This window comes from Nelumbo nucifera, chromosome 1, assembly GCF_055504915.1.
Source record: "Nelumbo nucifera cultivar China Antique chromosome 1, China Antique-T2T, whole genome shotgun sequence".
Taxonomy (NCBI): Eukaryota; Viridiplantae; Streptophyta; class Magnoliopsida; order Proteales; family Nelumbonaceae; genus Nelumbo; species Nelumbo nucifera.
In genome coordinates this window covers 161350827-161376183 of record NC_142649.1, presented here as the reverse complement: position 1 = coordinate 161376183, position 25357 = coordinate 161350827, and the positions used below count along the sequence as shown (strand labels likewise).

Below are 25357 nucleotides of genomic sequence, written 5' to 3'. Positions count from 1 at the left end.
AAAATTTTAAAAAACATGGCTTAGCCTGGTTCGTAGCCTAGCCTGGCCTAAGACTTGGCCCGTGACACGGAACGGACTCACGCAGGCTCGGGCTATATATTATATACAATAATTATATAATATATAATTTTATTTTCAATTTTATTATATTATTTCATTTTATTATTGCATATATAAATAATTGTATACATCAAAATTCATATAAAATAAAAGTTTAAGATATATTTTTTTTATTTTTGAATTTATATTAACTTTTTCATTATTTTCTCAACTTTCTTTTTTAAAAACATGGATTAGCATAGTTTGTGGCCCAACTTGGCCCACGAACCAGCCTAGCCCGTGACACGATACAGGCCTGTACAGGCTCGGCCGCTTGGGCCAAGGGCTATGCCAGGCAGACCCCCTAAAATATCCCAAAGGAGGGAAGCACGGTCCACACAGTATGGCTCAACATGGCCCAATTGTAAAGAAAGTGAGAGATAAAGACAAATTTTAATAAATATAGAAAATGTAGAAATTTAGTGGCATCATTATAAATAGTTAATAGTAGAACTATTGTAAATAATTACATATTTAGTATCAAATATAAAACAGGAAAATAAAAAAATATGATTGTATTTTTGTTGTATTCAATGATATCATTATGATTAATTAAATTTATAATGATAATGGTTAAAAACATGAAAAGAAAAAGATTATAAGATTTTCTTATATAAAAAAAATTATATTTTGGTAAATTCATTGGCCGTATAGCCTTTTTCTTTTAGATTATATATAGAATAATTCTTCACGGTATGAAATATAAACTTGATCGAAGATCACTATTCCTTGGTCGTTTCTCAGTGGTTTTGGGTTCACCTATTTCCTTGGTCGCTTCAGTGGTTTATTTCCAAAGCGAGGGATATTTTTGTAAATTAAAGAACGACGATAATAAATAGTTCTTGACCAAAACCCTAATACCTTAAAACCCTAAGCTTATATTCTACCGAGCGAGCTTATAAGTACATCACCCGACTTTATCCGTCTCCAAGCATCTCAAATCTCTTGACGAAGGTAAGCCTTCTCGTCCAAATTCTAAGTTGTGTCATTCTTTTATATTTCTCGAATTTATAGATATAATGTTCCTATGCATTCAGAAATGCTACTGGTTCTATAAAATTTTTAAGATCGAGCCTTGCGTCGTAAAATCTGTTTTCTTTTTGAAGTTTTTTCTTATTCTCTGTTTGTGGGTTGAGTACATCTTCAAAAAACCTAATTTTCTCTGATTGTTTTGAATTGTTTTTTCTCTTTTTCTATGGTGAAGAGTTTGTCGGCTTGTATTCATGTATAAAAATCTTATTTCTTACTGAAAAAGAATCAGAGAGCACATATCGAAGGCTTGCAGGTGATTCTATCAAAGCCTGTTGAGCTCAAAAATTGTGCTAGACCTTAAATCGTCTTTCTCTGTCGATATCCTCTGGATGCAATGTTTTCTAGTTTTTCGCTGGAGGATTTTATCCAAAGAAGACGGACATTTCTTCCCTAATCCCTCCCCATTGACCAACCTCTGGCTTTTCACTCGGTTTCTATATGGGCAAAATCTTCAACCATGATCTGCGTCTTAGAATGTTTAACAGAATAGCAAATGGAATTTTATGGTTTCTATACTACTGATAACAATGATTGAAAATCTACCTCCCTGATAGTAACATTGCTTTATTTATACAGATATAATTGGTTGAAGCAAACCCATGTCGAACCCAAAAGTTTTCTTTGACATTCTTATCGGAAAGATGAAAGCCGGGCGGGTTGTGATGGAACTATTTGCAGATGTGACCCCTAAAACTGCAGAGAATTTCCGATGCCTCTGTACGGGTGAGAAGGGGATTGGAATATCAGGAAAACCACTTCATTACAAAGGCTCAACCTTCCACCGCATTATCCCAAACTTCATGTGCCAAGGCGGGGATTTCACAAGGGGTAACGGGACCGGTGGAGAATCGATCTATGGACTGAAGTTTGCAGATGAGAACTTCAAGATGAAGCACACAGGGCCGGGCATCCTGTCGATGGCGAATGCTGGACCCAACACGAATGGTTCTCAGTTCTTTATTTGCACTGAGAAGACACCATGGCTTGATGGAAGGCATGTGGTCTTTGGGAAGGTCTTGGAGGGTTACAGCGTGGTTAAGGCAATGGAGAATGTGGGTTCGGAGAGTGGGACGACTTCAGAAAGAGTTGTGATAGAAGATTGTGGTCAGATAAAGGAGAACTAACGGGGTGTTTGTAACAGGGTTTGACAATTACTGATGTGACAAGAACTCGGTTTCAACATTCAATCTCACATTGAAGAATGGTGTAGATTGTTTTGATTGTATGCTTTAGCGCAGATTTGCTTGCATAGAGGCAGTTGCTGCCGATATAAATTAACAAATGAATTAAACTCTCATGTACGTTTGGTAACTAAATAACAGAGCCTTCCCAGAAGTGTAATCAAAACTGGAAAGAAACCAAATCATATGCTCCCATAGATTTGCTAGAGAATCAACCACACCATTAAAAGGCTAAAGACCACTACAGGGTCGCGAAATAATACCTTGGAATTTGTTTTTGAATGGTATGCTATTTGGAGCATATATTCTTATTTTGTGTTTGATTCTGTAGACATATATTAGTTATACACAAGCTTACTGAATACTGAGTTTCAAATTGAAGTGTATCCGAGTCCCAGATTCTTTTGGTTTGGATTTCGGATACTCTCAAGTCCCAAAGAGCCTCCATAAGGTAGGAGCCAAGAAAATCAGTAGGCACTGAGTTCTACTTTTGCAAATTTATCAGCGGCCGTATTGTAGCTCTGCGTGTGAACATGGACTGCCGAGGTGGAAGAAAATTTTTGTTACTCTTCTGCAATCAGCAACTTTGTATTGATCGCCAAGGGGGGATCCATGGAATCCTTCATGGAGCACACAAGCTGTGTGATGTTTTGATAATCACTCTCGGTAATAATGATAGATGCAATGGTTAACTCCAGTGCTAAGCTCAATCCATCTGCTGTGGATGGCTTCCAGCAATCAATTCCTCCTGTGCCTAAGCACCAAGTACCCAGCTTCAATTTATGATCGATCCAATCTGTTGTTCCCAGATAAAGAGAGCATTTTGAGGACTTCCGCTTAAAGTTATTTGATCCATGATGGTGAAAGGATTCAAATAAGTTCTAGGAACAATGGAACATGTCACAGTTTGTATTCAGCAAAGTGTACAGAATGCTCAACTAATTTTCTTTCCCGGTTACAAAAGGGCGATGTTTTAGTGCAAAATATTCGAATATTGGGCATTTAATTTCAGCACATTGTTATCTCCTTGTTCATTCTCATAACCTCCTTGGAAAGTAGAACATTTTCTTAAAATTCCCCAAAGTTTGGCCGTTTGTTTTCAACTCATTTACATCTCCTTAGCCATTCTATTTCCCTGTTTTAAAGGGAAGAGCTACTGTAAAATATGCCACTTGATTTAACTCATTGTATCTTAAATGCTGAAAAAATGTGTGGTAGACCATAACCAGACTGAATAAATTAACCTGCTTTTGGTAAATTAATCTTTTCTGGCGGGCCAACAAATTCAAATCGATAAATCCACAACTAAGGCGTAAATCCAAATTCAGGTACATAGCCTGCAAGTCTTAGCTGCCCATATAGCTCAATCAACAGCCTGTAAATGTCACTAGATGCAGGGTGAGAGCTGTCGGAAGCTACAAATTCATGAACCTTTCCTTCTATTTCAATCCAACTGGATCCAGGACTCTTCTTTTGTACTCTTCGTTCATTCATGATTGTCCTAATCTTTGCAACCTCGCTCCACTGATTGGTTTCAGCATACATGTTAATCAGAAGTAGGTAGTATCCACTATTTTCTGGCTCTAACACCATCAATCTATTCACAGCAACTCGAGCTATTTCCAAGTTCCTATGAAGCTTGCACCCACTTAAAATGGCCCCCCAAATGACAGAGTTTGGTTCAACACTCATGCCTTGTATCAATTCAAGCGCTTCTTCAAGCAGGCCAGCTCGACCTAGGAGATCAACCATGCATCCATAGTGTTCAATTTCAGGACAAATGGAGTAATTCTGAGACATGCTCAGAAACTTCCTACGACCTTCGTCAACTAGTCCACCATGAGTACAAGCACTGAGTAGACTAATAAAAGTCACCCTGTTTGGCATAATCTTCTCTCTCTCCATCCTATCAAACATGAGCAGTGCTTCCTCTGCGTAACCATGTACAGCGAGCCCCTCAATCACCGAATTCCAGCAGAATAGATTCTTCTCTTGCATTTTGAAAAACACCACAAGCGATCTATCTAAGCTCCCAGACTTTGCAAACATATCAATCAATGAAGATCCAATATAAACATCCAGATCAAACCCATTTTGCATCACATAAAGGTATATCTCTTTTCCCAATTCAAGAGCTCCTAGATGGGCACAAGCTGAAATAACAGCGGACATTGTCACCTCATCAGGTCGGACCCCTGCAGTCTTCATCTCTTGGAAGACTCCTACTGCTTCCCCATATTGCTTGTTTTGAGAATAACAAGAGATCATGGTCGTCCATGTGATTAAATCCCTTTTGGGCATCTGATTGAATAATTCTGTGGCAGATTTTACATTCCCTATCCTTGCATAACCCGCAATCATAGTATTCCAAGATGCCGTCTTCCTTTCCGGCATCTCTTCAAACAATCTCTGCGCAGAGTTCAAGTCTCCCATCCGGGTATGAGCTGAAATCATCGTAGTCCATGAAAAGATATCTCTTTCCGGCATATCCTCAAACACCCTCCGAGCCTCAAGAATTCTCCCCAAATTTGAGTAAAAATCAATCAAAGCAGTCTGAACAAATAAATGGGATTCAAAACCATTCTTCCAAATCTGACCATGAACAATTTCACCAAACCCCACCTCAGATACTTGAGTACAAGCCTTAACTATAGATGAAAACGTAAAACTTGTAGGGAATACTCCATCATCTTTAAGCATTTCCAAGTAAAATTGGAGAGCTTGAAATGAAGAAGAACACTGAACAGAGCCTCTAATCACGGCATTGTAAACGAAAACATTAGGAGTTTCCACATGGGAAAAAGCTAACAAAGCGTAATCCATTCGATCTAAGTTCGAACAGGCAGAAACAAATTGATTTATAGAGAAACAGTCTTGATGGACCTTATTCTTGATCATGGAGGCATATATCGACTCCAATTCCCTGACTGTGGAGCATTTTCTCAAACGGCTAATTAGCGTCGTTATAGGGCTCATATCATATGGAGATGTTAAGAGAAAAAAGTTAAAGAGGAACGTTGGAGGGTCGGCCGAGCGAGCCAACCCTTTGAGGTTTCACAAATTATGTCGGCCATATGTCTTGATAGCCATACAGCACTCACCAATTGGGAGGCGAGAGTGGCATATTTAGCCAACCGACCCTTTTAAGTCGGAAATTAAGCCACTACCTTTTACTTATAGTTGGCTCTTCTCCTTCACCCTTTCTCATGTTTCCGATGTGGGATCTAATTCATTTCTGACCAACTCCAAAGTTTTCATTTATGCCTACTAGAAGTCTAGAACAATGTAATGAAAAATTGACAACTTAAACATAATTCTGGGAATGCTCAAGAAGACTCATCGGCTCATGGAGGAAGCGCCTCATGGACTGGTTCGCCATTTTTACTGGTTATCTGCTTCTTCGAAAGTAATAATTGGAAGAGTGATAGATTCCATTTGGTTTCACTGAGGTGAAAGCTGCTCGTTAATAATGAAAGCCACCAAGTGGCACACAACGCTTAACCGAAGGCACATCAATCGCTGGTTCGTGGGCCACCGACGATGAAGATGGCGTTGCTCTGTTTAGCCAAATAAAATGTAGACTGTACAGAGAATGCAACGCAAATAAGAATGAAATGGAGGCCGGAGGCAGATTACCCCATGAACAGGAATGTCAATGGGTCGGTATAGTTTACGCATTAACCATGTCCTTTTCTATTATTTTGCAATTATTCAAATCAATGCTTTAAAAACCAACTCGGATTGCAGGTCATCGGTTCTATCGGCCAGGTCAGCGTGTATATATATATATATATATATATTAAGTGTGTGTATGTATATATTTTAGCAATGAATAATGTATAAATATGTTTTAGATATGTTATATGTATTATTTTATATTTAATATATTTTATATTTTTTATTTTTAAAAATACTAAAAATTATAATTTGAGGCAAAAAAAATATTTTTTTTTCTGCAAAAATAGTGGGGCAAGGTGCCTACAGACCTTAGGATGCATAGATCTTGAAAAGTTATCCAAAATAAAAAAATCATCCTAATCAGATATCGGAGTGCAAAGTTATGGCCTCCGAAAGTTTGCATGTATTCAGTATGCAACAAGCAACCCGATCAACAGGTCGAACAGGTCAACAATTGAACCAGCCAAGTCAAACAGTTTTGAATGTTTGACGGGTCTTAATTGAACCAGACTCAAAATCCCGGTCGGGTAATGGTTTGAACGGTTCGCCAAACCAAGTCAATGGTGGGTTGAAAACATTTATTCAAATCATGAATGATGTTTTGACTAATTAACCTTTCATCTAGGGCTATCAACGGGTTGGAGTGGACTCGATGGACCCGAACCGATTGGGTTGGTTCTAGTCAGGGTAAATTGCTAAAACCTAGACCCAATTGTCCCAAGAATCGATTAATTTTGTTTCAGGTCCTTGGTATTTCTTATTGAGTTGGATCCAGTTCTACCTAGACCTAGCCTAGACCCGACCCATTAATAGTCATACTTTCATCATAATTTATGTTAAGGCATTTGCAAAATACCTACTAGGTAAATTGCTAAAACCTCCTTGAAGTTTGGTAATCGCAATCACATCCCATAAACTTTTTTAACATAGTTGCAAGCAGGGTTTTTAAAACCGACTTGGAAACGAAACCGTTTTGGCCACCGGTTTCGGGTTAGTGGTGTGACTGTTTGGGTCAAACGGTTTGAACAGTTTAAGTACTTTAAACAAGTGATATGTTATCTTATCCATTAGATTGGAATATTAGGCTAAGATGCATATAAGTATCACTTGCAGGCTGTAGTGGCGACGATGATAGCGATGCGTTTGACGAACTACAACGGCAACAACGACGACGATGGTGGCGAACTAGCGATGAAAGTAGATATGAGATTTCTATCAGATCTCACTCACTCTCTCTCTCTCTCTCTCTTGTGTCTAGAGACTCTAGACTGTTCTCCCAAATCTCTAAACATGAGATCTCTTAGACCTCTCTCACACAACTCTCAATTGATCTCTCACTCTAGTAGATCTCAGATCTAAGAGATTTTCTCTCTTTTCATTCTTGTCGTAACTTGTCATAAGTAATAAACCACGACCCATTCTCCATGTCGAATGGTTCAACGGTCAAACCATTCAAGTCAACGGTTTGTTGACAAATTCAATGGTTTTTGACTAGGGATCGGGTTTGGGGTAAAACGGAACCGGTTGCTTGGATAGTTTCTGGTCTGAACGGTTTTGATCATCCAGGTCAACGATGGTTTGAAAACATTAGTTACTTTTGACCAAAATGTTTATTTTCCATTTTTTTTCCTCATATGAATGCCTGTCCAAACCCTTTCATCCATTTTTCTGAAATTGATATTTTCCAAGTTTGCCCTTTATATCAATAACTCAAAAGTAAAGCTACAACTTTAAGGCCCCGTTTGGCTCGTGGGAATAGGGGTTTGGAATTGGAATGAACTATTCCGATTTCAACTGTTTAATTGGGCAAAACCGGAACCCCATTCCCATTCCTGTTGGAATGGCATTCCCCTATTTGAAGGAATGGCCATTCCTTGCCCCTTCCTTGGGAATGAAATCTTATTCTTGCTTATTTCATTTCTCATTCCAATTCCTGTTTGAACTAAAATGACTATGAGAATAAACCATTCCAATTCCAATTCCAACTATGAACCAAGTGGACCCTAATTTATTATAACGGTGAACCTAATTTGATCCAATGTTGCAAGACTTGGATCGGAGGAACAGTCGGATTGTATAAACTGGGAATGGTAGCTTTTTGTGTCCCAATGAGGGTCTTTCATGAGCTGAATGGGCTAATCGGCCGTTTAACTAGTAAAATTGTGACTCATTGAGCGTTTTAATTTTAAGTCGAGTCTAAAGTCTTGCAGTATTGATTTGACCAAAATGGAAGAAGAGGTATAAATAACTTATATATATATTTTTTTATTTTACAAGTCTAATATATATAATAAAATGTTTATCTATTAAAAAAAGTGTTTTTTTTTGTGACTTGATTTAATTTATCTATTAGAAAAAGAATATCTAAAGAGTGGTTTTTTTGACTCTTAAAAAAAGTGGAATTGATTAACTCCACTCTCAAGAGAAATACTCATTTCAAACATATGACTAACTATTAAAAAAGTATTTACTTCTAATTTAATTTCATAATTTAAATAAAAAACTCACTCTAAAAACTTTCAACGGTCCCATTATTTTTAGATGAAATAAACCATCCTTTACAAATTAAACTTGATTTAATTTCTAAGAAACGCCAAATTAGATTTACTAGAATCCCAAACAAAATCACAGGTGTAATTAACCCAAACAGGCTTAGTAGTCAAGTCAAGTAGGGAGTTTCCCTAAATGCACTGAGTTGTTTCTACTATGTTGAGGGTTCTTTTGGCTGATCCACATTGTCCATCAAATACTGAAAACTCATTTGATTTGCCACATGTTCAATTTCACAGCCCATGTCAGCCATATGCCCCCAGAGCCCCCCCCCCCCCCCCACCCACCCACACCTTGTATGGTCAATTTTGCCATTGATCAATAGCATGATATTAGTCATTAGTCATTTAAGTAAACATTTTTCCCTATAAAACTTATCAATAAAAGTAGGTATATTTTGACACTACCAAACAAGATGGGCTAAATAGTAATTAAGAAATTAGGAAGAAACTAATTATCCTAAGCTGTTTTTTATTAGGCTACCAAAAAAGCTGCTAGTTTGTTATTGAAGTTTTTAGAAAAAAAAAATACATAACAGTACTGCTGTCTTATGAAACACACATTTTGACGATGAGTAATAATAGGGGACTAGGGGTGTGGACCATTCTGTCAAAAAGAGTCTAATAAACTCTAAGTTGTAACTTTGTGGGAAATCCAACAAGACTCATCCATCTGTTCCAAAATTATTGTCTCTCGTGAATTATCATTAAACATATTTATTTTATTTTTTGACAATATACCCAAACCTTAGCCCACTCCTCACCTTCTCCATTTTTCTCTTCTACAAATTTGCACAAGCACGTAAGAGTGGAAACAAATCGAGTTTTTCATGAGCCATTTGAGTTCGTCTCGTGAAAAGCTCGATTTGGCTTGGTTTAAATTAGGCTTCGAGCTGAGCTTAAACTTAATATATATGCTCATTTGCTAATCAAGCCAAACTCAAGCCCAATAAGACTCAAGTTATGAGACTCACAAGCCTAATTGAGCCTAACACACACACATATATGATATTTATTTTTTATGTATAATAATAAAGATTATATATATAATATTTTTTATGTTTTATATGTATGATAATAAATATTTTTTTGGTAAATCTTAATTTTTTGTATGTAAACTAAAAAATATTTTTTATATATATAATTTTTATTTTTAAATGAAGCTTGGCTCATAATCGAACTCAAACATATGAGCTTTTGAGCCGAGCCAAATTCAAGCTCAAATCTCTAGCTTGAATATCGAGCCTAACATTTTTTTGGTGAGCCAAACTTGAATAGCCAAATATTTGGCTCGACTGGGCTCAAATCCACCCCTAGCCCTAACCCTTTCTGCTTTTATCGCTAGCATTTGAAATATTGTATAAAATATCAAATACAGGTCGTCATGTCAATTGACCAGGTTTGGGTTGGAACAAGTCTAAGTTAAAGTCAATTTGAACAGATTGAATGATCCAGACATTGAATTGGACTGGTCCAAAATGGTCCAGAATATTCATCAGATTGGGTTAAACCTGATCCATTTGTAATGAACTCATATTGGACCAAATCCGGTCCAATTGACACTGCTAGATAGAAGTGGATATGGATCACACACTAGCAAAACGATTTATGTTCGTCAAATTTCTCTTTTCCAACAAAATTTCATTTCCAGATTTTCCTCTCCATCTGAAACGCCTTTGGGAGGGCTCCTATTTACTAAAAACACTTGGTATTTTGCACTAGAAAGGAAGCAAAGTCATTGGAATCAAGAAAAATGCACATTTTTTCATTTAATCCTTCAATATTCAGTAGATCTACATATTCCGTGTTTGAGATGTTTAGATCTGTGATGCTTTTTAGGAAAGAACTATAAGATGGTTCCATGAATGGTTTATCAAATCTGCTCCATTCAACAACTTATGTCAAAAAAATATTTTTAAATTTTGTAAATTACAAAAATAAAAATAACAAAACAGTAATTATTTTACAAATTAATTTATTGTACATTAGCAAGTTTTAAAAAGTTATGTAACCATAAGCAAGTATATTGAGGTTGTGTTCGTAAATTGTAATTAGGTTATACGTCCTTTTTCTCCTTTGGCCCTTTTGAGACAAAAAAAAGTTGAAAATCTAGGATAAGGAACTCTATCAACTCCTTATTCTTTCAACAATCAGTGTTTTAGGTAAAGGATTTCTTCCAAGTTTGCTCTCATTATATTTTAAAAGGTGAGATTGCCCCTTAATTAAGCAACCTACTTTTTTTTTCTCTAACATTTTGAAATCCTACTTCTTTTCCGGTAGACTGTTGGTGCTCCCCTCCCACGTTTACACGGCATTTTTTGGTGAAACTTCTCTCCCAGGTCCCAACAACTATCTTCCACTCCAGCGATTTCAAATCATGTACAAGAAAGGTCCACAACCAGACACCACAAATGATTACCTCATGGTTGAACTCAAGATGGGAACTTTGAAAGCTTACAAACTCATTCACTTGCCAAGAGTGATTAACTGCCGACAGTTGGTCCATTGAGACCTTACTCTACCATCCAGACTCCGGTTAAGACCTTGCTATAAACTGTGGAAGAAGAAGCCAAGATATTAAAGCTCAGTCTTAAGCATCAACCGTTTTCTCCATCTGCATGACGTTGTAGGCTCTTCATCCAGGCTCCAACTCCTACAAAAACACCCCAAGTTCCCAAGCTATCCTACAAATCCTACAACGGAGATATAAAGTTGAATTAAAATGGGCTGCTGGTTTCTTTAAAGCTCTCTGAAGTATTAGAATAACCCAATGTTATCTAGGTTAGACTGATCAAGTTGATTTCATTCACTGGAAATTGTTAATTGGGGTTGTCTTATTAAGAATTATCATTATAATGTAGCATTCACTATGATGGACACGGTCCACACGATGGAAAAACAAGGGACTGTTGAATCTGAAAAAGAAATCCATCGCTTAATGAACCTTCAAAAAGAATCATTTCTTTATGCATAGGGTTTCCATCAATTAGCAATTTGTGGTTTTCTAGGAGAATCTTTATCTCACCCTATCTGTGTAATTACTAAATCAGGATTGGAGGGTACTTTCAAACATTTCATGAAAAGTTTTAACTTATTCACTATACATGTGCATGCAAAACATACTTTGATTTAATAAATATATCTAGATGAACTTTGAAGTTTGAGTTTGATCTACATGCTAAGGATATTACCAAATGCCTTTTTCCGACTTTTGAGTCATGCCTTCTTGAATTGAACTTTCTAAAATGTCCAATAAGTTGCTGAATTTGCATGTCAATTGCCAAACGTAACCTAAGAAAATAAGATTAAGTTGACTTTTTTTGGCAATATGTAAAAGTAAAAAAATAGAATAATCAATTAAATGATTGAAATACAATAGTTACATATGATTTGTGTCTTGGGCTCTTGGACTTACGGATCTTTGATCTAATATATTTTTGGATTAATTATATATTTTAGTAACAATTAATTGATAATTTAATTAAATAAATAATAACATATTAATGGTTTTATGCATGTTATTTGTTTAAATCTGTTTAGTAATTTATAAAGACTATATAGTATGTCATTAGTAGTAAAGTATATAGAAGATGGAATTTTAGCAATTTTACGATATCTACATGTTCCTATGTTGATTGTTATATACTTCATGTAAAATATTGAAGTATGTGTTTCATATGTATTTATACCTTATTCATAGCTATTTTAACCTAGGTCTGAAACAAACAAAACCAAAGGCAATCATTAGGCTAGAGCAATGCAGGATTTTCTCCTCATAGTCTGTCATAGCAAACACACTAAAGGGTACAGAGAGAAACCTACCACCAACTTGGACGGTTCGATTTGGTTATCTTTGGTCCCTCTACTGTAAGTGTTTGGCTGCCAGAGTTTCTCATGGTGCAACTATTAAGGTTATTCTAATTGAGAGTGGTTATATTGATCATCCTTCCATCAAGAGGAAATCATAACTGGGGATTTCCTCATCGAGAGTGGTTATATTGATCATCCTGCCAGAGTTTCTCCTCATTGAGAGTGGCAATATGTAAAAGTAAAATAATAGTCTGAACATGTAGACTTACATAATGTATCCAACAGGGGAAAAATAAAAGAACAAGAAAAAAAAGGAGCATACATTTCAGGTAACACAAGGATTAGGAGTTGGGGGGGACAAGTACTTTGATTATGATACCTTCCAACATGAGAATCAGTCTAAAACTGGTTCATCTTGAAATTTGAATAAACCATGATCCCTCCTTAATCATTGTCTCTGACGTCCTCATGTCAACTTTTTTCATCATGCACAACCATCAGAACTGTAGTCAAAAAGCAATTATAAACCCAACTTGAAAAAATATTTCTTCTGGTATAGCTACAGTGATCCATATTCCTTTTGCAACAGAAAATCTACAACAGCACCACAGCTCTAGCAACAAGCTAGGTTTTCAGTTCAGATGGGAGTAAAAAACCCCAAAATGATCAAAATAAAAAAAAAAAACGATTAACATCAGCTATCACATATGGAAAGCATCCACATGAAGTTGGGATAGATGGATGAGTATATATCAAAAAGTAGATGTAGAGTATATAAAAAATGGAACATGCCCAAATCAACATCGATAAAGGATAATCTCTTCTCCATTTTTTTGATAAAATTTCTTGTCCATTAAGTTTGGCAATATAACGTCAATGTGGAGGGTCATGTCAACCTAGAGCTTGAGAGCCCAAACATGAGTTTTGACTGTGCCTTAAGGCTGATCCTTTCCCAACAAACATGCCATTAAATAAAAAAGACTGTTCAAAGTTTTTATACGCTAATGACCAAACAAGGAGGTTCAAAGATTTTTTATTTTCCAAGAAACTTGGCTCGCAAATCTAAGAGTATCATGATATAATTGCTCAAAGATTTCTATGATAGCTATTGCAAATCTAATAAAAATATGGCAAATGCCCAAAACAATGATCTCTTGCAACTACAACTGGCAGTTGGATAAAAAGGGCAGCCCGGTGCATGAGGCTCCCACCAATGTGGGGTCTGGAGAGGGACAGATGTACACAGCCTTACCCTGCACACACAGAGAGGCTGTTTCTAAGATTTGAACACTGGTTACCCAGGTTGCAATGGAGCAACCCAAGCATTGCACCAAGGCCCACCCTCAGTTGGAATGTTAACACTGATTATTCCACCTAGACGATCCCAACTCTGAAGATGATGAATTGTCAGTTGATGATGCTTACTCTGACAGCTGAGGAAATAATTGGTATATCTTCAGGAATGCCAAATGCCAGCCACTGTTGTGTTTCAGGAATTTATGTAACACATTGCTTGTGCCTGAAGAAAAAAGGAATCCTTGTATTTTCTGCCACTCCCTATGTGAACTCCACTGCAAATCCAGTCCTCCCGATGGATCCAAGCATCCCGACCAAAATCAAGAATGCCAAGAATCTGTTATGACCACAGACATGAATGGATACAGAAGCATGACATGTACATCCAAAACATAGCAAAGGTAGCATGGTCCTCAAACAGGTACAGTTTCCAAAAAAGTTCATTGTTGTATTATTCCAGATTCGCAAAACAGATATTATTATATTAATTCTGTTATGTTCAATATCTATGAGCCACCAATGATATTAATTCTGTTATATTCAATATCTATCTGCAAGAAAATCAATGTGTCTTTTGGCTCCAATTGTTCAGACAATTCATACTCATACAAGCAATGTTAAGAGAACCGGACCGGGCATAGAACCGGAGAAGGGAAGGTTCACGGGTCAGAGGTTAACTGGGGTCGAACCGTGATGATGTGGCATATATGTATATACTACAGGTTATATAAATACTATATAATAATATATTTTACAACTTTTAACATACTTTAAGGATGGATGGCCAATTCCCTAATTTTTAAAGCAAATGACCAGAACTCAAGTCTCTTAATTTACATTTTCTTTAAAATATATGTACAATAAAGAGCCATTAAATAGCACAAGTAAAGAGGTGGATTAGTGGTAATTAAGCAGTGTATGAAAACAAGAGGTCATGGGTTCAAATCTTGTCAAACATATTTTAAAATTCAAGTATTTAATGGCCCAGGCGGTTTCATGAAACTGGCACTGGTTCACCGGTTTTCCGGTTAAACCAGCCAGCCAGCCGATTTTCACCAGGTTTTTAGCCAATACGGTTATTGGGGTGTGACAAATGTGTCAGGGCTCTGGGTCACACTTCAACTGGTCCAGACTGGTTTTCTAAACACTGCATAGAAGTCATAAATGTAGGAATCTTGCTTAGGAGAAAGTTGCTCAACTCAACCATGATCAACTCACGAGGATCAACTCTATCAGCAAGGGGTCTCATGAAATCAATTAACTAAACTGGAAATAACTTAGAAATCAGAATCAATGTTATTAGACGTGGATCAGTGAGAGACATTTGGTGACTGGGTGTGGGTCAAATGGTTCAGCCACTTGATTTTCTCAAATAAAAATTTTGAAAGTTTAAAAATTAAAATATTTTGAAAATAGTTCTAGATAATTTTTAAAGCCATTTTACATCAAAACAACTTTAAAATAAATAGAGGACATAAAGCATGTTAACACTAAACACAAAATGATAAAAATAGGCTTAGTTTGACAAAGTCAATATTTCTAAGAACTGGATAACCAAAATACTGTTTTGGCTGCACATTCCCAGTTCTGGTGGTCTGAGTGTCTGGTCCAGTTCAAGTCTGTCAACAATGACCAAAATAGCCTTTTGTATGTGGGAAAACATCAGATAAAAATGCAACTCAAGTTTGCTTTTAAGGCAGCTTTTTCATTAGGTTAAATATTAGTATAAAAAGGCCATTTTGGGGAACCTACTTGGTTAAAGGCATATCTTCGATATGGTATCTCCATTTCTTGGCATGATATACATTTTTTGTTTCAGAATTTAGAGGGATAAAGTATGCTATAAGCCTATAGCTGATGCTTCCCAATGTAGCCCCTGTATACAGTAAAGATATTATGCATGCCAAGTTGCCAACAACCACTTCTATAACCAAAATATATAACTTAAAATAATTAAAAACCAGCTTTTATACAAAGTTTCATATTGATTATGAAAGAGAAAAGGAGAAGTTTAATTTAACTTGAGAATCAAGATATATATGGGAATGAGTATTAGTGCCAAGACAACTGTGACAAAATTTTATAGACATGCTTTTGTGAATGTCCTCCAACATTAATGCCTTTGTTTTTCTTGTTTCTAGAAAACATCACATCAACAAAAAAATAAAACATATTCTTCATTGTCTGTTTTCTCAAAACAAAGTTAAGATATTTTAGTTTCATTCAGAAAAAAAGCACTCTTATCTAAAACCAACAAAAAGATGTTTTCAATAACAAAAACATGTTTTCATTTCCAGAAGGCTGATGAGAACTGCTATTCAGTATGTTCCACATGCACCAAAATCTCCTATGGATCCTCGTACACGTGCTTTTCTAAAATGAAGCAAAAGGAAAGGTGCTTCTCTAAAGCTCCTAGAAATCATACCAACCTACATTTAAATGGCTTTATTTTTCTTGTTTCTAGAAAACACCACATCAACAACAAATAATATTCACTGTCTGTTTTCTCAAAGCAAAGTGAAAATATTTTAGTTTCATTCAGAAAAGACGCCCCTATTCTAAAACCAACAAAAAGACGTTTTCAATAACAAAAACATGTTTTCATTTCCAAAAGGCAGATGTGAACTACTATTCAGTAAGTTCCACGTACACCAAAATCTACTATGGACCCTCTTACAAGCGTTTTTCTGAAATGAAGCAAAAAAAGTGCTTCTCTAAAGCTCCTACAAATCATACCAACCTACATTTAGTTAAATGGACTTTAGGCCAAAGTACAAATAAAAAACCAAAAAAAAAAAACAATAAAAATAAAGGTGAACTAATATACATTCTATCATAATCTCTATCCGAATATTGCTTTATATAACATAATATATCAGGCCACCAGAGGAAATCATATTATGAAACAAGAAATTCAAAAACACATTTCTGGTAACAGTTTTTGAATAAGTAAAATAATAACAAGAATGTATATCGTGTGTTTTTGTTTCAAAAAAATAATTTTTACAGGGCCTAGTTCACAACAAAGAAAGTAATTCATGTTGGAGAATTCCTCCTCAATCAGTCATTTCCAATTTAAAAGAGCATATATTAAGCCAATTTCCAGCCTCAAGGAATAGAAATGGGAAATGACTATAGTGGTTGACTTACTGCTCCGCCTTTCCATGATACAAATGTTGGATCTGTTCTTGGTTGCAACACCTGTTTACAAAAGGACTTTAGTTGATGGAGATGCATTCACTGATTTTTTTTACTGTAGACGAGGTCTTCTTCACATCCAAATCTGATACTCTTGTAAGTATAAATACAGAAGAGATCAAAGGACTATTTCAATTACTAACCTCAACAGTATCAATTGCTTCATTTGAAGGAATAGCGTGCAAAACTCTGCAACACAAAAGAATTTAATCCAAGTCAAAGGCTAATGTCAAATTTTTTTGAAGATAAAATAAAATTCATTAAAATGAAAAAGGATTACAACCAGCAGGTGATAAGGCATTACCTGCACTTCAAGGGTATCAAAATCAGAAATGAGATCTGCTAGGGAGCAGAGATACAAAAATACAAAAACTATAACAGATTACACAGTTGGAATTCCAAAGTATTTCCCAAACTATACCCCAAATGCTCCCTAGAGACACGATTAAATTCTGGAGTTGCAAGAACCCAATCTGCTACCGAGGTGTTGGCAGTTGCCACAATCTTGTTCAAATTCCAATATTTTTCTTTGAAGATTCTTCTATTTCTTTCTCTCCAAATGTTCCAACAAGTTGCAAACGGTAAACAGCTCCAAATCATTTTTGCTTTTTTTACTTGTAGTTTTGACCATGAAGAGAAGATGCCTGCAGTAGATGCTGGTTGGAAATTTTAGACTCCAAACATAGTAGTGAAAATCATCCACAAGAACTCAGCAATCTTGCAAGAGGAAAAAAGATGACTGACTGATTCCTCCTATTCTTTGCAGAGTACACATCTATTAGCCAAACTGAAGCCCCTGGATTTCAGATGATCCACAGTCAGAATAGTATTCCATTGTCACCAGCCAGGCAAATGCATCAATCCTTGGTGGAACCGGGTTTCCCCAAACAGGAGCTACCTGATCAGAATCTGCAATATTTCTGATAAGAGCCATATAACAAGATTTAACAGTGAACCTCCCATTTGAACATTCTTTCCATCAGAATTCATCCCTTGATTGATCTGAGATTTTTACTTTCTCTAACCTCTCCAAAAGAGAAATGCATTCCTCCAATTCACTATCCAATAAAGGTCTTCTGGAAATTGGACACCAAACCACTGTCCTCCCCTTCTCTCATAACACTGACTTATGGTTATTTCAGCTTCAGATAATCTATACAAACTTGGACAAAGCTCACATAGCTTACCTGCTCCACACCAATCATCCTCCTAAAATCTGATGCTTGGTCCATGAAAAACTTGTTAGGACCCTGAAATCTTGGTTGAATTTCATGATTCCCTTCTATACACTCACCCCATATGAAGACTTTACCTCCCTGGATTCCCACCCAAAACTCACCATCCCATACTTGCCCACTACCACTCTTCTCCACAAAGAATTGTCCTCCCTTCCTGAGCCAAATCTCCACAGCCATTTCCCAATCAAAGCCTTTGTTAAAGAGCTTGATCCTCCTAAAACACAAACCACCATTCTCCTTTGGCCTACAAACTTTTCCCCAACTCACCAAATGGAACTTCTTCCCCCTGCCCTCCCCACATAATCCTTCCCAAAGAAATCCCCTTGAATTTTTTCAATTCTCTTAGCTATTTGTGATGGAGTCCTAAGTAAGGATAGATTATAAGTCGGTAAGCTTGCAAGAACACTCTTTATCAAGATTATTCTTCCCCCCAAAGATGAGTATTTTGCCTTCCATCCATCCAACCTTTTCTCCACTCTTTCCACTATTGGTCTCCATAGTGTACCTTATTTTGAAAAACCTCCAATCGGTATCCCTAAGGATGTAAAGGGGAGTTCTCCAATTTTACATTCAAAAGTGTCAGCGCATTCCATTAGAACCTCCCTATCCACCCTCCCAACTCCAATCAGAACACTTTTTGATAGGTTCACCTTCAGCCCTGTCAACAGCTCAAAGTTGTTCAATACTGCTCTTACATTTAAAACCTGCTCAAGAGAAGTGTCCAGAAATATCAAAGTATCGTCTTCTCTGCATATTGCAAATGAGAGATACATGTGCATCTCTACCCACTTTGAAGCCTTCTATTAGACCCAGCTGTCCACTTCTTTCCAGTAGCAGTTTAGAACTTCTGTAACCAAAACAAAGAGCATAGGAGAGAGAGGGTTTCCTTGCCTTCAGCCCCTCGACGCTTGGAAAAATTCCGTAGAAACTCCATTAATGAGAACAGAATATGACACTGTAGAGATGCAAGCAAACATCCATCTTCTCCACTTATCTCCAAATCCCATCAATGATCAATCTTTGAATCTCTTCTAGAAAATCCTCACTCCACGTGGTCATAGGCTTTCTCAATGTCGATCCTGCACACAAAACCAGCTCTTCCACTCCTTAATCTGGAATCTATACATTCACTTGCTACTAAAACTCCATCTAAGATCTGCCTACCTTCCACAAAAGCCATCTGAACTTCCCCCACCACTTCATGTAGCACTTTTCTCAACATTTTTGACAGAACCTTGGCTAATAATTTGTAAGTGCTGCTGATCAGACTGATTGGCCTAAAATCCTTCAAATTATCATTCCATTCTTCTTTGGGATTAAAGATATAAAAGTAGCATTAGTCATTTTCTCCAGAGACTTTCTTTGTGGAACTCTTTGAACATCTGATTAAACTCCTTTTCTAGTAGATTCCAGCATGCCTTTATGAATGTGAAGTAAAAACCATCTGGGCCTGGGGCCTTATCCCCATTTATTCCTTTCAGAGCCTCCTTAATTTCCCCCAAATCAAAATCCCTCTCAAGCCATGTTACTGAAACGACATCCAATTTTCTTGGAACCAAGTCCCCAAGAGACATCCAGTTCTGAATTCTTGAAGTATATAGATTCTTATAAAAATCATTACTTTGTTTTGAATTTCAATCCAATCCTCCGCCATCTCCTCCCCCACCTGGATCCTACAGATAAAATTCCTCGCATTAGCGTAGGCGTGGAGAAAGCAGAATTTTTATCACCTGCTTTCAACCATGTCAGTCTTGATTTCTGTCTCCATTTCTCCTCTTCTCTAAAAATTAATCTTTTTAATTCACAGTCCAGTCTTTCCCTCTCAACCTCATCCTCTCTAGAAGCATTTCCTTCCTCATCCAACCTATCCAAAAGGGCCATTTTTTTTAGTATTTCCTTCTTTCTTCTTACTGTATCCCCAAATACTGTTGAACTCTAACCCTTGATCTCTTCTTTCAGTAATTGTAGCCTCCTGGCCAATCTAAAACCTGCAGTTCCTTCTACTTGAATATCCCCCCACTTCTCTACCCACTCTAGAAATTTTGGGTGGTCAAGCCACAAGTTTCAAAATTGAACGGCTTTGGACCACTGATCATTGCAAAATGTCTAAGCACAACAGGCTTGTGGTCAGACAAGAACAAAGGCAAAGCTTCCTGAATCAATTCACCCACGTGCATCTCCCAATCTCCAGAATACAGGAACCTATCCGGTCTCCTCAGGATGGGTGAGCTTTGGTCATTTGACCAAGTATATCTACATCCATTTAGAGGTGGATCGTTTAAACCATTCCTTCTGATGAACTCACCAAATCTTCTCATCCCCACTCTCTCTTTCATCCCTTCCCCCCTTCATTTTCCCCACCCTTCTAACTGAATTGAAATCTCCTCCTATGCACCAACCAAGGACACCCCCCCATTCCTGTCTTACCCTCTCCAGCTCCTCCCACATCTCCACCTTTGCCCTTTCATCATTAGGGCCATATATGTTTGCGAGACCCCGTTGCCACCCCCCTTCCACCATTTGAAAGCAAATTGATATTGAATGTACTCCCCTCCTCCAATTTTCCTTAGATATCTACGATCCCAGATTACTCCTGAACCTCTTGATAAATCACTCGCCTTTACCTCTGCGCATTCCCAACTATTAGCTCCCCAAACTTCATTCTTTATGCCCAAGTAAAAAACTTCCAACTTTGTTTCTTGCAACAAACCTCTGGATCAAACTTTCTCAGAATGTTCCTGACAATGGTTTTTCTTCTTTCTTTCAATCCCCGCACGATCCAGGAAACCAGTTTCATTTTTAAAACTGATCCCAGGCCCCGACTCTAGCACTGGAAGTTTTATTCCTCATCAACTATGTCATCTTCCCTTCCTTCTCCTTCATCCCATGCCTCTCCCCCTTCACTAATAATCTTTCTTTTATTTTGTTCTTCCCTTCTATTCTTCTCAAATTGCTCAATGGCTTTCCTCACTGCCCCTTCCCCTCCCAGAAAAAATAAACCGAGAGCTTTGCCTATCTCTACCTGTCTCTCCACCAGTTTCCCGATGTCCACCTTCCCTTTCCCTGTGTTTATTTCCCCTTTTTTCTTTTACCTTTTTCGTAAACTAATGACCTAATACATTTTGCACATTTTGAATTGAAGGCATAGTTTTCAAGACGCTGAGGTGAGGCTAGATGATGGGGGGGTTCATTGTCGCCTAGGCGACAGGAATTTTTTGAATAAAAACCATGAATGTTTGGATAATTCCCTAGGTTCCATAGCAAGTAGCAACCATCTTTCACTATTAATTGTCTATTATCTTCTGCAGAAGGGAATGCTTTTGGACTAATCAGATTGTGTTCTTTGTGAAGGCCACTCAGAATCTGTGAACCATCTGCTGTTACATTGCCTTTTTTCTGCTGAGATATGGTCTAGAGTAGCTCAACTTTTTGAGCTGAAAAGCTGTTGGCCAGGATCAGTATCGGAGTTTTTGAAAGGATGGAGGCTGGAAGGTCTGAGCAAAAGAGGAAAGCTGATCTGGAACATAATCCCAGCGGTGGTGTTTTGGTGCTAATGGCAGGAAAGAAATGCAAGAATCTTCAAAAATAAGATTAGCTCTTCAGATTCTGTTTTCCAGAAAGTTTGGGGGAAAATACATTCCAGGGCAGTTTTTGATTAGTCCCTGTGTATATCACCTTGTTGTACATGTTTGTTTTTCATAAATATACTAACTTCACCTTCTCTCAAAAAATAATCTTCATGAAAAATGTATAAACTTCATTAAAACATAGAAAATCAATATATTCATGAATGGAAGAATGCATCTGCAACATCTGCGAACAAGGCTGAAATGAAGAATTATTTAAGCAAAGAAACAGAGGGATGACTGGCCATGCAATATGCTTCCACTTGTTGAGATCAAAACAACCAGTACATAATCTAACACCCCCAATCATCAAAACAGAGAGAATTGCCATTTGAAGATCATATTTACTGCTTATCATCAGATTATAACATTCCTTTACCTTTCTTCCACTGCTGGAACCAGGCCACTTGTCAAAGCCACCCCGCCAATCTGAAGCAAAAATGTAGTACTTAAAACAATTTGGTAGCACATTATTGCATTGTTTATCCTACATCTCCAATACTCACCAATTGTATGCTACAAAAGAGCTTCCTCTGAAGATCTATACGCCCTGCCAGTTTAGAATGAAACGGTGTCAATGATGCTATGTCAAGGTGCACCATTTCCCAGAAGAATACACACATACACACACACACAGAACCTACCTGTTGAAAGAATGCTACTAGTTATTGCCTCTGCAAGACCAAGATTGTCTTCCTTCTTCAGTCTAGTTGGGAAAACCGGGTAGTTATCCCACATGGGCATTCCACCATTAACACCAAGATATAAACCCTCTGACATGTCCGATCTTCTAGCGAAATCAATATGCCATGTATCTTCCAGCATATCCTCGTAGTCATGAAACCTGGTGATAAAGTAAAATAGTTACCTCAAAAACTAATATAAGGCAGAAATTCTGCTTAATGGTGGAAAGATTATAAACATAACTCACCAAGAACGAGGTGGTGGTGGGTACTCATCTTGAACCAAAAGCAGAGGGTAGAATAGACCCATAGGAGGAACCTGTTTTTAAAACCACTAGGAATCAACTGAAACCTAATGCAATCCATTCCATTCTATACAAGTCATATCACAAAGGGAAGAATTGGGTTGAAGTTTGCCATTATCATCCTTTTGATAGTAAGAGGTCAAATAATCATGCCAATTTTTTGTAAGCATCAAGTATCAGGACATACCAGCAAGCAGAAAAACAAAGCTACAACCAACAAGTGATTAATAGAAAATTTTCAAGAGAAGAGAAATCAACATGGTATTCATTTTTTATTTATCAGAAATAAAAAAACATGGTATTCATATTTTTATCAGTTCTTCACATGGTATTCATTAATCTAAGAAAGTATATGACAATTCCCAAGAGATAATATGGTAACTTTTGGAAAGAGTTCAAAATAAGTTTACTGACCTAATTGAGGATATGCATGATTGTTCAATGACTAGTGCTAGAACACCTAGGTAAGAGATGTCAGAGTTTTCAATTACAGGGGTTTTCATCAAGGGCCCACACCCAGCTTAATTTGTCCAGACTACTTGTGAATGAACTGACCAAACATGTCCAGGAAGTTCCATGTTGTGTGTTAGAATGTTAGAGTGATGTTCGGCTGATAAGAGTTCTTATTAGCCCATTCTTATGTTTAACTTATCTTGTAACTGGGCTTGTGTTAATGGGCCTAATCCTGTTTAATGATTTAAGTCATCTGGGTGTCCCATCACTAATCAGGGGCATCCCAGTAATTTCTTGTACCTTGTACTATATTCATCTATAAATAAAGAACTGGTCGACTGGCTAGTACAGTTCGACATTTTCAGCATCTCTTCTTCTTCTCCTCTTCTCTGCTACTTAGACTACAGTGGTTCAGCTTTCATGGTATCAGAGCATTGAGCACTTTCCTGGTTACTGCCGACGCCATCTCATCTTTCTTGCTGTAGTTCACCTTTTTTTTTTTATCTGGGTTGCTGCTGTGAAACCCTAGGGTTGCAGGAGAACAACACAAGGTTCGACCTAGGGTTTCCCTTGGTTGTAGGGCGCAAGGGAGGTAAGACCCTGAAGCTGGAGTCCTACTAGTTTCTAGTAGTTAGCAGCTATTCGGCTGCTAAGAAGAGGTCTGTATAGGACAGACCTAGTTGAGGACTGATTTCAGCAGTCCTAGTGTTGTCTGTAAGGAGGGAACTCCCTTTACAGTAGCAGTACTCGAAGTGCAAAGTGGAGTCTACATAGCACAGGTTGGTTACCAGCCCAGAACACTTTTTGCTGCTGTAACAGAGCTGCTTCAGAACTGTGACAGTCTCGGCAAGTCTGAAACTGTGTTGCGAGCTGTCAGGACCTGCTGAGGTTACTTCAGCTAATCAGAACCTGCATCAGAACTGGTTCAGAAAAACCTTTACAAGACTGTGGCGACTTCAGTTACTGATCATTTCCAGGTCGGTTACCAGCCCTACTCCAGCTCTGTGAACTGGTTCAGTTACAGAATTTTTTTTTTTCTTGCTGCTGTACCCGAACTGGTTTAGTCCAAGTGAAGCCTATCCGGTGTGCTATCAGCACTGTGAACTCTGTGACTACTTCGGCCAGCCCTAACCAGAACCACCAACAGTACTGTAAACAACTCCTTGACTGAAGTTAGGATGTCATCACTATCCAGTGAAGTTTCTTCTAAAGATAACAGACCTCTTATAAGGTCTTCAAACCTGGAGAACCCTAATCTGCATAGCTTGCAGATTACAAGTGTGCTATTGGATGAGTATAACTTTAGAGAGTGGTCTGTCTCAGCAAGACTGTTTATTACCTCTCGTGACCTCACTGGCTATTTGGATGGAGACAAGAAACAACCAGAAATTGGCAGTCCTGAATACACTGTGTGGCGTAAGGAAAATGCCACAGTCATGTCTTGGTTGCTGGCCTCTATGACTCCTAGGGTGGCCAGAACTGTTCATCACTTCCCCACAGCTGCTAAAATTTGGGAGAAAGTATCTAAGACATATGGCCAGAAAAAGAACAATGCTAGAATCTACAGGCTGAACCAAGACATTGCAGCCATAAGGCAAGGAGACATGTCCGTGGCAACCTACTTTGCAACACTGGAAGGCCTCTGGGAAGAGCTTGACCACCATTTGATTTTGGATTGGGAAAATGCTAATGATAAGGGGAGGCATGATAAGCAGATTGAGGAGGGCAGAGCCTTCAAGTTTCTGGCGGGTCTTGACCCTGTATATGAAGGTATAAGGTCACAGATTCTAGGGAGAGATGAATTACCTGAGCTTCACCATGTCTACTACCTGGTGAGGAATGAAGAAGTAAGGAGAAAGGAGATGCAAGTTGACTCCCAGACACAGTCAACAGAACAACCTGGAGAGCATTCAGCCTTAGTCTCCACTAAGGGGAATAGATTTTCAGACAAGAAGTCTCTCAAGTGTACACATTGTGGTGGTGAGAAACACACAAAGGAGTGTTGGGTCCTGTACCCTCATCTGAAGCCAGCTGCTCTGAGAAAGGACAAAAGGCAACAGAAGGGCCACACAGCAAGTGGGAATCTTGCCACCAACAACAGTAGTGACAACTCACAGAGTATTCAGACAGTGTCATCTTCCACCGCAAGGCAGGCTGCCGACTCCTCTGGACCAAGTACTTTGGGCTTCACAGCTAGTGAGGTAGAGAT

The 25357-nt window shown here is 37.7% G+C and overlaps 3 protein-coding genes and 1 non-coding gene across 4 annotated transcripts in view; 1 reads left to right on the top strand and 3 right to left on the bottom strand.

Moving 5' to 3' along the window:
- The first annotated feature begins 901 nt into the window (after positions 1–901).
- LOC104610056 (peptidyl-prolyl cis-trans isomerase CYP19-3) lies at positions 902–2450 on the top strand. Its single transcript, XM_010276518.3, has 2 exons — positions 902–1053; positions 1708–2450. Exon 2 carries the CDS (start codon positions 1731–1733, stop codon positions 2253–2255), a length of 525 nt encoding a protein of 174 aa, XP_010274820.1. The 5' UTR covers positions 902–1053; positions 1708–1730; the 3' UTR covers positions 2256–2450.
- Positions 2451–3549: 1099 nt separating this feature from the next.
- LOC104610055 (basic helix loop helix DNA-binding superfamily protein) lies at positions 3550–5895 on the bottom strand. Its single transcript, XM_010276517.3, has one exon. It carries the CDS (start codon positions 5286–5288, stop codon positions 3618–3620), a length of 1671 nt encoding a protein of 556 aa, XP_010274819.1. The 5' UTR covers positions 5289–5895; the 3' UTR covers positions 3550–3617.
- LOC148804075 (U11 spliceosomal RNA) lies at positions 5331–5458 on the bottom strand. The gene has a single exon (XR_016081773.1). It is a non-coding gene; the product is annotated as a U11 spliceosomal RNA (small nuclear RNA).
- Positions 5896–13354: 7459 nt separating the features above from the next.
- ARP9 (actin-related protein 9) overlaps positions 13355–25357 on the bottom strand; it is an 81342-nt gene continuing 69339 nt past the window's right edge. The window contains exons 14-20 of the mRNA XM_010276516.3: positions 22639–22709; positions 22352–22551; positions 22214–22257; positions 22087–22136; positions 16987–17032; positions 16796–16846; positions 13355–13982 (exon numbers count right to left, since the gene is read on the bottom strand). Of these exons, the coding sequence (XP_010274818.1) occupies positions 13839–13982; positions 16796–16846; positions 16987–17032; positions 22087–22136; positions 22214–22257; positions 22352–22551; positions 22639–22709 (606 nt within the window). The 3' untranslated portion in view covers positions 13355–13838. The remainder of the gene's footprint in view (positions 13983–16795; positions 16847–16986; positions 17033–22086; positions 22137–22213; positions 22258–22351; positions 22552–22638; positions 22710–25357) is intronic.

Bases quoted from the DNA above. Each gene is read 5' to 3' on its own strand.
- LOC104610056 (XM_010276518.3), top strand. From the start codon at position 1,731: ATGTCGAACCCAAAAGTTTTCTTTGACATTCTTATCGGAAAGATGAAA.
- LOC104610055 (XM_010276517.3), bottom strand. From the start codon at position 5,288: ATGAGCCCTATAACGACGCTAATTAGCCGTTTGAGAAAATGCTCCACA.